We start from the raw sequence: 17,093 nt of genomic DNA on the forward strand, positions 1-17,093 counted from the left end.
GGTTCTAAATAGCACAATATGGTTCTACACGGATGCTTCACTGGTGCTATATGGCACTAAAAATGGTTCTTCTATGATTATGAGCAAAGAACCACTTTTGGTGCTATATAGCACCGTTTGTTTTTAGAGTGAATGAAAGTATTTAATGATAAAGTTAATCTCAGTTTAATTTAAGAAACTAAGGTAACATGCACACCAACAGTTTACGCAGGCAGCTGGTGTCTTTTTTCTATTGTTTCCAAAGCGCCACACTTTTAAAAAGCGCCAACACTCTGCGTTTTTTCTGAGCAATTATTACAATTACAATTAAAACGCTCAGCTCGTCCATGTCACTTCTCACTCAGCGGTCCAATTACAGTGGAGAAGGGGCGGGAGAAGTGTCACAACAACCAACGGGCGTATTGTTCAACGACTGAAAAAAGCTTGCAAGTGCCTTGCATTTTTAGCCGTGTTTAAACGCTTTGGTGTTCACGCTCCCTAACGGCGCATTCACACGGGGCGTAAGCTTTGACGCTTCCCATATACTTTTAATGGGTGACGTCAAGCGTTGGCGAACTGAATTGTGGATCCATCGGCGCTGTGTCACTGCCGTTGCTCGCGGCAGAAATTGAACATTTCTCAACTTTTCAAGCAGCAACCCGAGGGTCAGCCAATCAGATTGCCTTATGCAAATAACCTAGGCAGAGCCAGCCAATTACGTTTATGGAAGACCGGAGCATGTTCTGTGGCCACTGTGATTGGCTGTTGGCCACACTTCAGACAAGCCTTCAGTCAAGCGTTAACGCTTTCATTCCGTGTGAATGCGCCATAAGGGGCGGTTTCCCAGACAGGGTTTAGATGAATCTAGGACTAGGTCTTAGTTATAGTAGGACAGTTAAGTCGTTTTTACAAATATACTTTATAAAAAAACATTCTGGTGTGCATATTAAGACAAAACAATGACACAGAAATATGTTAACCCTTTCACGCTTTAACAAGCTGTTTTGGTTTTATGGCGACGTATCAATCATGAATATTGGCCGAAAACGCAATTAGTTTCAATTCTTATTTGCAGAAAACATCACAATAAAATATTTTAAACATTAATTCACAGACGGTCTATGCTGTACTGTAATTCATTTCAGTAAAATATTTGTATAATATAAACCTCAATACATTAGGCTTGCCGCGATAGTCGGTGAAACAGTGATTACCAATGCTTCACCCTCTCCCCGGTTAGATCACTTGCCCGCAGCGACACCGTCTGTCATTGTCGTTTTGATATTTTCGTGTAAGTAAATCATTTAGTTTCGTTTGATAGAGAAAACATACTAACAACTGAATGTGTCTGCTGCCTGAATTCAGCGGAGCTGAACGCGTCACGTCACAGAGCAGCAGGTGTCAGATTTCATTTATTCTTAAGACGAGCTGACAGACCAGACGATAGCAGAAGCCGCCTGTTACTCGTTTTTGTCATAATATACATATATGATGTTTAATATAAGCAAGATCGTTTTGTTGTTGTGTTTTTCATCAAGAAAAAGAATAAACCCAATATTCAAGCAGCGCTTTATGGAGAAGTAGCCGGTTGCCCTGGGACTGGCGGGTTCTGTGAGAATTACAAGCGCACATTGACTCAAGCACTTAATTACCAGGTGTTTTGCACGCAAATTCATACGCGATTTAATGCAGCATACGCAAGCCCTGCATTTAAACAGTTGCGTGATTCAGAAGTGAAAGTAAAATGTGCACGTCTGCATGCGCATTTATAAGCCCCTCCCACCCGTTTGTGACGCGCTGATTAACCGGTGGGAAAATTCTGTCACTGCGGCAACCCTACAATACATGCAATAAACCACCCAAATCCGCATATTTACACTTCTAATGTTCGGTATTAGCTATTATTAAAAATTACCATGGTAAAACCACTTCGGATCACCTTATTAATTGATATGCTAACATTACTCTGCATCATGAACATTTTATTATGGTGTTTTTTGACATTAAATAGAACTATCTTGTGCCTAAAAACAGTGTATGAAAGGCTGTTTTTGTGAATATAAATGACAGGTGTTTTAAACTCACGATGTGCCGAAAAGGGCGATTTAAATACAAAGATTTTTCAAATAAATTCTGTTCATGAAAAAACACAACATGGGCTTAAAATCATTGTTTGAGAAGCTGTTTTATAATGAGAGTCTCTTCCTGCGCGCCCCTGTGTGAAATCCCATGTGGGATGGTACTCTCTGGGGCACGTTAATTTGAATCCCACATATGGCACCGTACCCGTCAAGCGGTTAAGATATGTCAGTGCAAGATATTTTTAAATTAAAGCAGCTTAAATATGCATTTTAGCATGGGACTAGGATAAGCTCTGTCCGTAAAACCACCCCTAAGTGGAGAAATTGGAGAGAACAATGGACATTACAAATTATTTCAGGTTCAGACAAATTTATTGAACTGAACTTCATATAAAGTGCATGTTAGAAAAGGTGGGCATTTTATGTTAAATTCACTAAGGTTAGCAATGCACATTATTTTTAAGGCAACCTATTACCGTCATGTTACCACACAGTTGACGGTGCCCATTGACTTCCATAGTGGGGAGAACAAATACTATGGAAGTCAATTGGCACCATCAACTGTGTTTTTACTCTAATTTATCAAAATATCTTTTGTTGTGTTTAATAAAGAAACTCATACAGGTTTTGAACAACATGAAGGTGAGTAAATGATGAATTTTCATTTTTGGGTGAACAAACCCACGTACCCGGGTATACAATATTCATAAAACCTGTAATGTAATACCTAGTTTGGTCTATCATTTCTTTTTCTCAGTTTACACTGTTCTCATTCAGCCATAGTAAACCTTGATATCAATCATTGTTATGTTCAAAGAGTCAATCAAACCACAAGAGTAGCTTTTTCCCTGCTCTAAATTAATCCTGAACCAATTGAATGGCCTTTCAGGCATCTAATATTCATTTTGGTGATCAAAACTAAAGTTCATCTAGCATCTAGTGGATAACTTTCATAATTAAATACATGATGTACAACCCCAAAACAGAAAAAGTTGGGACACTGTAGAAATTGTGAGTAAAAAAGGAATGGAATAATTTACAAATCTCATAAACTTATATTTTATTCACAGTAGAATATAGATAACATATCAAATGTTGAAAGTGAGATATTTTGAAATGTCATGCCAAATATTGGCTCATTTTGGATTTCATGAGAGCTACACATTCCAAAAAAAGGTTGGGACAGGTAGCAATAAGAGGCCAGAAAATTTAAATGTACAAATAAGGAACAGTTGAAAGAGCAATTTGCAACTTATTAGGTCAATTGGCAACATGATTGGGTATAAAAAAGCCTCTCAGATTGGCAGTGTCTCTCAGAGGTCAAGATGGGCAGAGAATCACCAATTCTCCCAATGCTGCGGTGAAAAATAGTTTTCTGAGTTTCTCAGAGAAAAATTGCAATGAGATTGAAGTTATCATCATCTACGGTGCAAAATATCATCCAAAGATTCAGAGAATCTGGAACAATCTCTGTGCGTAAGGGTCAAGACCGGAAAACCATACCGGATGCCTGTGATCTTCGGGCTCTTAGATGGCACTGCATCACATACAGGAATGCTACTGTAATGGAAATCACAACATGGGCTCAGGAATACTTCCAGAAAACATTGTCAGTGAACACAATCCACCGTGTCATTCGCTGTTGCCAGCTAAAACTCTGTAGGTCAAAAAAGAAGCCATATCTAAACATGATCCAGAAGCACAGGCGTTTTCCCTGGGCAAGGCTAATTTAAAATGGACTTTGGCAAAGTGGAAAACTGTTCTGTGGTCCAACGAATCCAAATTTGAAGTTCTTTTTGAAAAACTGGGATGCCATTTCATCCTGACTAAAGAGGACAATGACAACCCAAGTTGTTATTAGCGCTCATTTTAGAAACCTGCATCTCTGATGGTTTGGGGTTGCATGAGTGCGTGTGGCATGGTCAGCTTACACATCTGGAAAGGCACCATCAATGCTGAAAGGTTTATCCAAGTTCTAGATACATATGCTCCCATTCAGACGTCGTCTCTTTCAGGGAAGACCTTGCATTTTCCAACATGACAATGCCAGACCACATAGTGCATCAATTACAACATCAAGACTGCATAGAAGAAGGATCTGAGTACTGAAATGGCCAGCCTGCAGTCCAGATCTTTCCCCCAAAGAAAATATTTGGTGCATCATAAAGCGAAAGATGCGACAAAGAAGACCTAAGACAGTTGAGCAACTAGAAGCCTGTATTAGACAAGAATAGGACAACATTCCCATTCCTAAACATTGGTCCTCCTCCAGCTGTTCCTTTATATGCACATTTAACTTTTCTGGCCTCTTATTGCTACCTGTCCCAACTTTTTTTGGAATGTGTAGCTCTCATGAAATCCAAAATGAGCCAATATTTGGCATGACATTTCAAAATATCTTACTTTCAACATTTGATATGTTATCTATATTCTACTGTGAATAAAATATAAGTTTATGAGATTTGTAAATTATTCCATTCCTTTTTTACTCACAATTTCTACAGTGTCCCAACTTTTTCTGTTTTGGGGTTGTACATTATTAAATACACACAGTTCAAAGCCAGTGAAGTTTAATGACACTTCTCAAATCCCAAAGCCATTCCCTCACCTGAGATGTTGGTGGTGATCTCAGTAAGGGCGGTCTGGCCAAATCCCTTGGCTGTGCGGGCACGGACAGACACCAGGTAGGTGGTACCAGGGTGAAGTCCTGAGAACATGTGATATGTCTCATTCTTCAGTTTGGAGACAGTGCGCCGTGGACCAGGTACATTAATGCCAGGGTCTGATGATTCAATGCTTTGGTAGCTGATCTGAAAACATACAACGCGAAGTGAAATGTCAGTAAAAACCTCTCTCTTTTATGCAGTTCACTCGTGGCTTTATCATTATTCCTACTTGTAAATGTAACGTTGTGTAGTAGGCTAATTCTTGGCCCTTAAGACAACATGTTTTATGCTTCTTCTGAATGTTTTTTGACCCAGACTGCCTGGAACTGCTTTTCTGTCACTGCAAAAAAGACTGAAATATTCAGCTAATGCGAACTACACAAAACACCACGTGACTGATTTCAGCCAATCCTAGAATATCTCCAGCTGCTGAGCGTGACAGCATTAAAAATAAATTACCAACTCAGGATAGTAAAGTCAGAGTAAAAGTTTTTTCAAACTTTCAAACTTTGGCGGCATAAAGGCAGATCTGGGAAATGCATTTCCGACAGCCTTGCCAGCGTAATGAAATTCTGTTTGAAATATAAACAGAGAGCACATTTGTGATATCTAATCCCATATCTGAAAACTCCAATACTAATTTCTCACTAGAAATCCAATCAAAAGGCAGCTTTCTTGGCCACAACTCTACCAGGCTTGACCAATCACATTCCCCACTCACAAAATTGTGGGACAAGATGATGAAGGAATCTCAGGAGTCAGGAAGTAAAGTAAATATTGGATTTGTACATCGTCCTGCCTTGGAATGCCTCTGAAGGCAGCATTTTAAAGATTTCAGATGCAGCCCTTGTGCTGTTAGCTTAGCAACATGCTAACATTAAACGCTATACAAATATTCCCTACTTTAAAGGGTACCAAGCTGGTTGTAGCTGGTCTGTCAGCCTGACTATCTAAAAAGTATTCAAAACTCATCTAAAACCAGCCTGATAAACCAACTCAACCATCCTGAAAGGTTGTCTACACTGGTTGGCTGTTCTTAGCTGATTTAAGATGAAAGTAAAAGCTCCTTCCTGATAAAGCTGGTAAATCTAGTCTTCCAGGCTGGTCAAGCTGGTGGGTAAACTGGTTGGTTAGCTGATCTTTCAGCCTGACCAGGGGTCTTATTTATAAAACTGTGCGTAGGATCCTTTCTGAAAGTCTACATACGCACAAAAGCCAAAAATGGCAAACGGCAAAAAATATTAAGACTTACAAAACAAAGCAATGTTCCCTTTATAAATCACAGTTCACCTGCAAGTGTCCGTACATGGATCATCCTCAGATCCCACCCTGCAAGCTCATTCTCCCATTAAGTTTGTTTTTTTACAGATCACAACCTTTGCGTAGGAACTGGCGTGTGCAGTTTCCAGCCCTGTTTTGTGGGTACGCACGTTTTATAAACGAGACCCCAGGTTGCCAAACTCTACTAAAACCAGCCTGCTACACACCAGCTGATATTGTAGTTCAAATATGTTTTCATGGACCAATGTGTTTACTTCCCCTAGACACCCTTTATCTGTTAATAAAGCACAGGCACGTTACTATACTATGTGTATTTTAATTTCTGAGAAATGTCATTACAAATCCAACTAAATCTGTATTTATCCCACCGCAACATGCTGAAAAGGTCAGTTTATATTAAACAAAGCAAACCACTAGCTTGTATTACTACTGTAACACAAATACATTACCACACTCCTAAAAAGAAATATTGCAAATAAAGTTGCCACAAAATGGTCTTTCCCAAACAATCACATTTCCTATGTACAACGGCGTGCTCCACAAAACAGGTTAGCAAAAGTCACAGAATTTTTTTTTTTAAACTGCAGGTGTGATTACTTCTTATTTTGCATTTACACCAGCCACGGTAGAGGTGGCAAAAATGCGCTATTCACGCGTAGTTGGACGCTTGAACATTGTTTCATTCGCGCATGAAATTCTAGTCATTAGAGAAATTCACACGGAAATTCGCATCATGGGAGGGGCTTCTGCGACTCCGCTGAGACTTCGCTTGCTTCCTGTAATCACATCACTACTAAAGCAAGGTCTTGATTGGTTAACGCGGCACGGAAATCCGCCGAAGTTCAGATTTTTCAACTCGTGCGTTTCCCGCGGAAGCTCTCAATTTGCGCGGAACGCGCCATCCGTGCCACACCTTCCGCGCCATTCACGCCACGCTTACTTCGCTGCAGGATAACAATCCGCGTGTAATCGCGTCTTTGCATTGACTTAACATGTAAATTACCCGCGCTTGCCGCCTCTACCGCGGCAGGTGTAAACACAGCATTAGAAATTTCTCAATTCGGTAGTTTCAACATTTTATTTAACTTGATGAAACACTAATGCTGATGCTGGAATGACAAATCCTTGCCAGAAGCTGTACAATAATTTACACAGGTGTGACAGACAGATATATCAAGTATTATGTTATATTTAATGACCTAAAGGTGTGTTAAGAAGGTTGATATTTACAGTAGACACACTCATATGAACAGACAGAAGGGCAATATCAACTAGTACTAGGGTTGGGAACTGAGAACTTCTGTTTTTTTAAAGGAACTTAAGTCGCACGTAATTCTTAAGTTTTGGTTTTAAAAGCGGTTACCATGTGATGCACAGGCAAAGCGCTGGGAGCGGTCACTTTAAATAGCCATGTCTTACCTCATGAATAATAATCACGTTGAGCCACTGTTACAGTCACGCAACAAAATGAATGCAGTTTAACACAGAAAACACTCGCGCGCTGAGGTAAGCTTTGTATACTTTGTGTCAAACATGTCTAAAAGAAAGCCAAAAGTGTGGATTCTAGGGCTGTTGATGGTACAGTGCGACCTGCGCTGGTGTGCACGTCACAAACTATGAAAAATATAAAGTACAGTCTCACCCAGCGAGATGTCTTCACGTTCGTGTTAACGCAAACAGCCAGCAGACTAAGAGTTAGTGCGCTATAAACTGATATCAGTGATGACCCGCTGGTTGGGGGCGAAACCATGAGTTAAGATATTCTCTCTGGGTCAAGGTTGTGAAAAAGTATCAATATGCACTACTTGTACAGTGTACAGCTCGACTCGAGCACCCACTGAAATGGCCAAGCTCATGCTCAATAATTATTTCTTAAAATTACACTTTGTAGTTTTTTAACCTTCATAATATATTTTTCAAGACCCTTGTGATAGTACATAGACTTGAAATATGTTGAATGGTATGTCTACCATAACCTGACGGGGTCTGTATCGCTTTTACTTGTACTTTTAAACTTGGGGTTTCGGGTAGTAACCTGAGCACAAAACAAAAAAACTAAAAATCTGCTTTATGGCATACGCCACTTGTTTTTGTCATGGCCGAAGCAGCAACTAAGAAAAAGAAACCCAAGGTTTTGTCCGAGGAGACCTGAAAGAGAAAAGGGGAGAGTGACAGAATAAAAAGAAGGACGAGGATCAATATTGGGTCAGCGTTCGCTCGCTGGCGAGAACTAAAGAAGGAGGAGGGGTTTCTGACCAATGCTGACTTGGCCCTCAGGCTTTTGTACTAGTAAGTAATGTTATATTGCTTGCATATATAAGTCCTGTCTGGCGCCCAAACACAATATTTTTTTTGGACAGCAATTTTACTGGAGTGTACTTGGAGAGTGTAGAGATTATATCATCTGACACTGTGGTGCCATGGTAGCGTCATGGACCTACGACACAGGTGAGCCGTGTTCGATTCCCCTTTAAGTCAATTTTTTTAATGTAAACTTTAACTCTTTCACCGCCAGCATTTTTCATGATTTTCACAAAAGTTTAATGCCTTCCAGAAAATGCTTATTTTTAAATATATAAACATACAATATATGAAATAAAAGAACAGACCCTTTGCTTTCAAACAAAAAATCCTGTTTTTAACACCTCTCAAATATGTGTAGGTTTCATCAAAAAACACCAAATTTTGAGCAAAAGCTGAGATAATTCCATTTTTGTGAAGGACATTTGATAGAGATGAGATGCAGAGCAATCTTTAAAACATACACGGACATACAGCTGTTTGCCCTTCCGGTTTTTATAAGTTGCGGAAGAGCGCCACCTGGTGGATAATAGTGGTATTGCAGATTGACGAGATATCTCGTCAATGGCGGGGAAAGAGTTAACCAAGCAACCACCGTTACAACTGGCTTATAAACGTGAGCTACGCGATCTTTTGGCATTTGAAAAAAAATCCATGAAATTATATTCATATGACATGCTGGAAGGCACACTTTGTGACCTAAAGAGTTGTCTTCTTTTCCTTTGCGACAATGCTGCGATGCTTGTGGCCTCTAGGGGCGCTAGACGTGAAAAATACATGTCTAGCACCCCCTAGTGGCCAAAAAGTCCTGCTTTGTGCCATTAATAATTGCTTCACATTTCATGTCTAAAACCATGTGAAAACGTGTCCGCACAGCTTTCCTCATCTTCAAAGTGTTTGGGGGCTCCAGAGGGTCTGTCGTTGCTAAGTAAACTAAGCATTGCTTAACGTTGTGACGAGCACCCACCCGCGGAAAAGAAATCGGTGCCTATCAAAGGGATAGTTCACTTTAAAATGAAAATTCTGTCATCATTTACTCGTCCTCATGTTGTTCTAAACCTGAATGAATTTATTTTTTCTGATGAACACAAAAGAAGATTTTTTGAGAAATTATGGTAAACACACAGCAGTAAGTGACCATTGACTTCCATAGTAGGAATAAAAATATGAAGGAATTTAATGGGTACCATCAACTGTGTGCTTACCATCATTTATCAAAATATTTTCTTCATCATTTATCACAATACTTCCAAATTATTTTTTTCCTACTATGGAAGTTTATGGTTACTTACTGCTGTGTGTTTACCATCATTTCTCAAAATATCTTCTTTTGTGTTCATCAGAGAAAAAAAATTCATACAGGTTTAGAACAACATGAGGATGAGAAAATGATGACAGAACTATCCCTTTAACAGGCATGTTTGATAAGAAATATATATATATCTGATCCTCATTTAAATTGTTTATATTTCAAAATGTATGCATTATATATAAGACCTATATGCATCAATACGAGCATGCACATACAAAAATTATATCCTGCAAAGGCTGCTGTACAAGTAATATGACAAAACACTTGCTCCAGCATATATATCTCAAATCATACGTTTGAGAACTACTGCTGCTAACATGTCCACTTCACAAGGTAGGATCTTACGAGAACTACTTCAACAGGAATAAATGATATAGTGACTGAATTTTGACAGTGGTAAATAAACACAAATGGAATTGTTTACGTATTGTGCATTATAAACATTGTGGAATTAAAATAATTATAATAAGGTTAAACAGTGTAACAGTAGGTTGTCAATTAGCTTATTATTATCACTGCGATATCACAATGTCGCCTCAACGGTGAAATGATAACTCGATTTAAATCACTTTGTAACTAGAATCATTTCAGCTGTCTCTATCTGTGCCCCACATGATCCATCAGCTTCAACAGTTATACACTGAAAACACAGGCCACCGCTGAGACATCATTACCAAATTCACAGACAAAACTCAACCCATCAACAAAAGATAACAAGAGAGCGCATGTAAACGTCCTCAGCAGATGACAGGAGTGCATTCTGACAGTTCACGTAATTGAAGTGGCACAGAGCAATGAAATATTACCGGTCTGAAGCACTTAAACACAATTGCTCCATCTGACAGTCACTGTGAGGCAAATAAGCAATTATAATGTTTTTGTTTTTGACTAATTGAAGCCTGAAGAACAAACCACGAACACGATTAGCACAAGAACACCTGAAGTCTGAAGAGAGGTGAGCGCACACACGATGGTTTGTATGGTACAGTTAGTTAGTTATAATCACAAAATAGTAGAGATGCACCATTTGCAATTTTCTTGTCCAATTCCGATTTTTTCTGTAGGTGTAACCTGCCAAATCCAAATCCGATTTTTTTCTAAGAACTATAATTGACAAGGACCGGCTCAGAGTCTGAATGTTGTGAGACAGACCGTCCAGTCACCGGTGCAGCCAGTCATGCTTAAAATCTGCAATTTCCAGTCTCTTGCCGGTCGATCGGTGCATCTCTACGAAATAGTGCTCCTGCATAGCTCAGTGGTAAGAAATAATGAGCAGAAAAATCAATCATTTCCATGTAAAGTGTAAGACATTCAAACAGATTGAAACAAGTTACCTCATACTGGGTTATCAGACCATTGGGCTCCAGAGGCTCCTCCCACTTCAGAAAGATCATATCATCCAATGGCGTAAAGGTTAAAGACTCTGGGGCGATGCCGCCTGGAACTGCAATAAATGAGAAAAGTACAGTGAGAGCAATGATACTACAATACATGGCAAAGAAGGTCATGAGCAACCGGTGGAGGTGAAACAAGATATAAGGCAATGGGCGCATAGAATGATAGTGTGATGTCCTGGAAGCCCGCAGACCCATCTCATATCTGAGCACAGCGGTTAGAGCCGTGACAGCCTATTTGTCTTCTTTACCAACATATGGAGGATGAAAATAGGGTAGACTGCAAGACAGAGAGAGAGATGCATCTAATTCTTTACCAGGTCAAAGACATTCAGAACGACTACAGCCAGCTTGTTAACAATGTGGAAAGTCAGATGTTCCTCCTTTATAGGCCTACATGACACAATGTACCGGAAAGTTGTGATCTTTTAATCCTGTATAGTTACCCTGCAGCTTCTAAGTCGATTATAAGTACATTTAAAAGTGGATTAAAAGCAGAATACACCATTGACTAACAAAAACATTTCTACAGTGATATCTTAATCTAGGTGTTATAGTTAAATATTCACTCAAAGCCTCTGAAGCTGCATGCAAACCACCAGCGATTAGCAACAGCAGAGCGAAACAATCTCATCCATTACAATAGGAACTTGGCGACTTGTGACAGTGACCGTTGGCATCAGGAAGTGGGCGTGTACAGTGACTCGACAAAATGAATACACCTGGCTAGAGAAAACCTAGACAACTTCCGGCAAGTTTAGATTTGCTCTGCAAGTAGTCTGGCAAAGAGGCCATTCAAGCCCATTTCTAATACCGAGAAATCACAGCACCAATCAGAAACGTTGGGGCGGGCTTTACACAATGACGATGGCGCAGCAGCATTTTGTACATTACACAGATGGATGACGCTGTGAAACATCACTCATTTGAATCAGCTATTGCGTCTGTTTTAAGCGATTTAAACATTTCCTTTTCGTTAAAACGCGAGCAAAGAACAACACTCAAAGCCTTCATATATAAAAAAAGATGTTATCGCTGTCTTACCGACTGAATTCGGCAAAAGTCTGATATACCAGCTTCCAACTTTGGTGGCTAAACGAATGGGTCTTAGCAAGAGCGGCGAGCTCTCTGGTAGTGGTGCATACATTATCCCCTTCATCACTCTGATTGGTTTTAGGTCTATCCAATTGCGCCCAGAGGCATTTGAGCGAGGTCCGTTGGTGACGCCCCTTTGGAAATGATTTGTCTATGAAGCTTTGCCAGACCATAACTCAGTTACTACTGAGAATGGTCTGGTTTTAACCAGGCTAACACCTGGCGCAATGCAGCCCAAAGTGCCAGGCAAGTGTTTTTTGCTAATTTCAGCCCAACGCTGTTATCATTTTCATGTCCAGCGCAACGTGGTTTAAATAGCAAATGCATTTGTGCACCATTTCTTTCAATGAACAAACCATGTTTATAACATCAATCTTAAAATGGTGGTCTTCTTCCTCTGCTATAGTTTTTCCGCTTACACTAGGTAAATAGGAAATTTGCATGGTGCAAACACATACTGGGCCCTATTTTAACGATCTGAAACGCAAGCGCGAAGCGCAACGCGCAAGTGAGTTTGTGGGCGGATCTTGGGCGCTGTTGCTATTTTCCCGGCGCGAGAAATAACTCTTGCGCCGGGCGCAAATCAATAAGGGGTTGGTCTGAAGTAGGTTCATTATTCATAGGTGTGGTTTGGGCGTAACGTCAAATAAACCAATCAGAACGTCATCCAACATTCCCTTTAAACGCAAGTGCGCAAGTTCCATGGCGGGTTGCTATTATTATGACGGATTTACCAGGCGTACGCCAGGAGCGGTTCACAGCCGAGGAGACCCACGTTCTTGTAAGAGCAGTCAAAGACACAGAAGTTGTTTTGTATGGGGATTGGAGAAATCCGCCCAAATCAGCGTTAAACCGGCGTGAGAGGAAATAGCCACAGTCTCATCAGCTGGCATCCCCATCGTTGCGCCAAGCGCTACAATGATGTCAGGAGATGGGGGAATCCCAAGCTTGCCAGCATAAATCGGGCACGCTGTGTAACGGGAGGTGGATCTGCCTCTACACATGACCTGACGCCAGCAGAGGACATCGCTGCATCCACCCTCACCGCTGAAAGGGTTTGGGGGCTTTGAAATCGGACCCAAGAAACGCAAGCAAGGTCCAACCCCAAAGTACTCTTACAAATCAAGTTCATATACATTAAGGTTTCTTATGAAAACATTTAAATTATTATTTACATAAAATAAACGTAATACAGCCACACAACAAACTTATGAAAATATTTTAATCGTTATTTGTATGAGAATTTTTTAACGCAGCCACACAATAAATAAAAACTATCACCACAATGCTCACCACTATGATTCCCCTTATCTCGTGTATTAATATTTTTAAGTGTAACAATTTATGATTTGCAAAAATAACTGTTGCATCTGTGTAGATTAGATAAGCAAAGTGTGTGCGCGTTGTGCACGCTATACATTATGGTCAAGCTTCCCCCCTAAAATAACATAATGAACCACGCGTAACGCGCCACTGACTTTAAACTTTTTTTTCTGGTCAGTGGCGCAATTGTTTTTTGAAACTGCAAAATAGCATCAGGTATGGTTTGCGCCGCAACACGCCTCCTTTTTTGCGCTGAACCGCCCAGGGAGCGCAAATTCATTCCCTAGTTTGCCGATGTGCGTCTGTGGAGGGAAAAACCCGCTGGGCGCCGGTGCAAAATACGAATGATACATGCGTCACTGACAAAGTCAATTGCGCTGGGTGCAAGATAGGGCCCACGCGGCGCCACGTTTTGACGTGTTTTCTCCTTATCAAAATAAACAGGGTGCGCATTCAGACATTTCTGTCTCTGCCAGCTGTCTCTAAAAACACGTTGCAAAAATCAATTGAAACTCCGCGAATACTCGTCACACAAACATGATACACATATCCAAAGAAGCCTGAAATGTCTACTTTAAAACAAGCTAATTAAAATCGAAAACAAATATTGCCTGTTTATATAATCTGCATTGAAGTAAAGAGAGTACAGTTTTTCCTGGCTGACTTCATTATCTTTAATGTGGTCACGCCCACAGGCGGTACACGCTGTTGACATGGTAATGAACAGACAAACAGTTCAAACAATAACAAACAAAGCGTAGAGTTTTATCAGATTTAAAGACTTTACCGCATCTTTGGATTATAAACTTTATACACACACGTGAGGAAGATCTTCATTTATGTCTGGACATTGAGGAAGAGAAGCGTTTAACTTTAACGTTACCTAAGAAGAAGAACAATGGAAGACGCAATGGAGGAGGATATATCTCTGAATTAACTGTAAGTCATTTATCCTCATTTATATTTGCTATCATGTAATATGCTTATGGCTTGTGCAGTTCAGCCTACATAAGCGACCTCAGCAGACTGCACGATTCGGATTGAAAAACTTTCACATTGTTTACAAGGAAATGGGACTCTCATTGGTTTATTGCACGTTACGCCCAAAACACACTCATTACTCATTAAGAGAATAGGAACAACCCTTTTAGGCGTGCGCCGGGCCTATAGACCATATTTCCCCTTGTTTAACTAGTTAAAGTGCATTCGGACACGCCATGAGTGCACTTGCACCATGTGCTTTCGATAATGATCTTTAAAATAGGGCCCTAAAAGTTCAACTGCCCTTTTAATAGGGCAACGAGAATTAGGAACACCTCCTAACAACCTTATTAAAAGAGACCCTGGCGGTACACATACAGCATAAGCACGATTATCTGTTCAGCATACAGCCGTCGAGACTCTTTTACAGGCCTGATGTGGTGCTCCTGTATAGCTCAGTGGTTGAGTATTGCATTAGCAGTACAAAAGGTCATGGGTTTGAACCCATTGGAAGGCACATACTGCTAAAAATGTAAACCTTGTTATGCACTGTAAGTTTTTTGAAATAAAGCATTTCCAAATGCGTGAATGCCTGAGACGATGCTCTCTTTACGCTGGGTCAGCAAGCGGCTTAGGGCCCCAACCCACTAGGGGGCCCCCTTGCTCTTAACTTCATGCGGTGCTGCACATACAAATTGGCAGTTGTCAGTCGGCCTGTGCAGCTCTTCATGCAGTTGACGCGCATCGACATGCGTCTTGATATATGGATATGGTTTAAAGATATCCATCCGGAGAAGAAAAGACAAAAAGTGCCATGAAGGTGAAGTAAAAAGATAAGAGTCTTGACTAACAATGCAATGGATTTATAACAAACACTCCAGTCCAAATCTCCAGATTCAGAATTAGTCCCGTGTGTTTTGTTAAAATGCTTGACGCATCAATAATCAAAATCTTTCATACGTGTTAAAGAAATAAACTTATTCATACATGCAAGCTGTTGTGTGACTCTTGTTAGAATTTTAAAACAATGCAAAGTTTGTATATTTAGAGAATTATTGATATATTTTATATTTAAGTATATTGTGTACCACTTAAGTTTATTCTAAACTTTATTGATCATGTCTAAGTTTTTAAGCAAATTGGAAAATCTGTTAAGTCAGTGGTTCTCAAACTGGGGGTCGCGAGATGGTGTCAGGGGGGCCCCAGTTTTATGACATTTTATAAAATACATTCATTTATCATGAATTCTGTGTAATTAAACATAAAAAAATAAGGCTACTAACCACAGAACTACTTTGTATAATTGAATATGTATTGTTTAATTAAAATGTTACATTTTAGAACAGTTTTTTGTCATAAATTTTCTTTTGGGAGCCTGCGAAGGAATGCACTGGGGGGCCGCACGCAGAAAAGTTTGAGAACGACTGTGTTAAGTTATTTTTTGCACAGTTATTTTGGTATATACTCTTAAAGGGGAAGTTATCCAATATTGCTCCATTTGTCATTCATGTTAATCAAACAGTAGTGAGAGAACATCTCTATTTACTAAATCCCTTCTCTACCTTTAATAGTAAGAAATTGGCCTTTATATTTTCTTCTATTTCATTGAGCTTGAGTTTTGTTTGTTTGTTTTTGTCCTATTTAAGGAAGAAAAATAACTGTTTCGAGATGTATATCATTATCCTGATATAAAAGTATTTATGTCATGATATAATATCGGCCATCCCTAACTTTTAGTAATAAAAATTCTTAGACAACAGAAGCGTATGGATGTGCATATATTGGTGAGCTATGAATATTTTACATGCACCACCTTCACTCCTCTATAAAAATCTGGAAGATTGCCGGTGAGGCTTTTGATTATTGAGCGCATACCTCATCTCTCTTTCTTTCTTTCTTATGGATATTCAAAACGTTGATTTGTCTGAACTGACCTCATTTTACCATTCAGTGCTGAAAGCCTAAGACTTTAGAGATCACAAGAGACATCACAGGTTTGCGAGGACTCTGTTCTAAAGATGAACAAAAGACGAACTTGTTGTACAATTCTATTATTGACTTAGAGATTTTTAAATCACCTTCAATGAAGAATGCTCTCAAAAATTGGACATTTATTAACATCGGAAGGATGAAATGCAGGCATTTAAGCTTGGGTTTAGGTCAATTTGTATGATGCAAAGGCAGGTGAAGGAAGTTCTGGATTGTCTATCAACAGATTTTAAATGCTCATTGGACATTGGACAACTCCCTGAACTAATGCCATAGAAGCCTTTGAAGATAAAATAAGGGCCTTGCTAACATTCAAACCCCTTGAGCTGGACCTTCTTAGTAAACGGGGAAAAAGGCACGGTATATATTACATGTGTGAAAGTTTCACATATTCATAGCTTATGAGGTATCAAGGAATTTAAATAGCAGGAGCTCTTAGGATCAGGTTCTTCCTCCAAAGCTTGCTGGAGGATCTTGTACAAAACCTCCCATTGAAAAAAGGTCTGGAGACCTTCAGTGGAGAATTGTGCATGGTTTAATATACAGTACAAACAGACATAGAGCACACCGTAATCCCCAAGTACAGGAGAAATACTGAAACGAGGCTTGTGCTGTTGCTCTCTCAATTAAAAGAATGGTGTACGGTTTTAGGAGAGGCATTTTCACCTACACTTTTCATTTATGGGCCAAA

At 39.8% G+C, this 17,093-nt stretch overlaps 1 protein-coding gene across 4 annotated transcripts in view; it reads right to left on the reverse strand.

The window, feature by feature from the left end:
- ptprua (protein tyrosine phosphatase receptor type Ua) overlaps positions 1–17,093 on the reverse strand; it is a 354,316-nt gene that overhangs the window by 117,221 nt on the left and 220,002 nt on the right. For all 4 annotated transcript variants that reach the window (XM_073812654.1, XM_073812653.1, XM_065290946.2 and 1 more), the window contains exons 9-10: positions 10,955–11,064; positions 4,669–4,870 (exon numbers count right to left, since the gene is read on the reverse strand). In XM_073812654.1, coding sequence (XP_073668755.1) covers positions 4,669–4,870; positions 10,955–11,064 — 312 coding nt within the window. The remainder of the gene's footprint in view (positions 1–4,668; positions 4,871–10,954; positions 11,065–17,093) is intronic.

This window comes from Paramisgurnus dabryanus, chromosome 19 (assembly GCF_030506205.2).
Source record: "Paramisgurnus dabryanus chromosome 19, PD_genome_1.1, whole genome shotgun sequence".
Lineage (NCBI taxonomy): Eukaryota > Metazoa > Chordata > Actinopteri > Cypriniformes > Cobitidae > Paramisgurnus > Paramisgurnus dabryanus.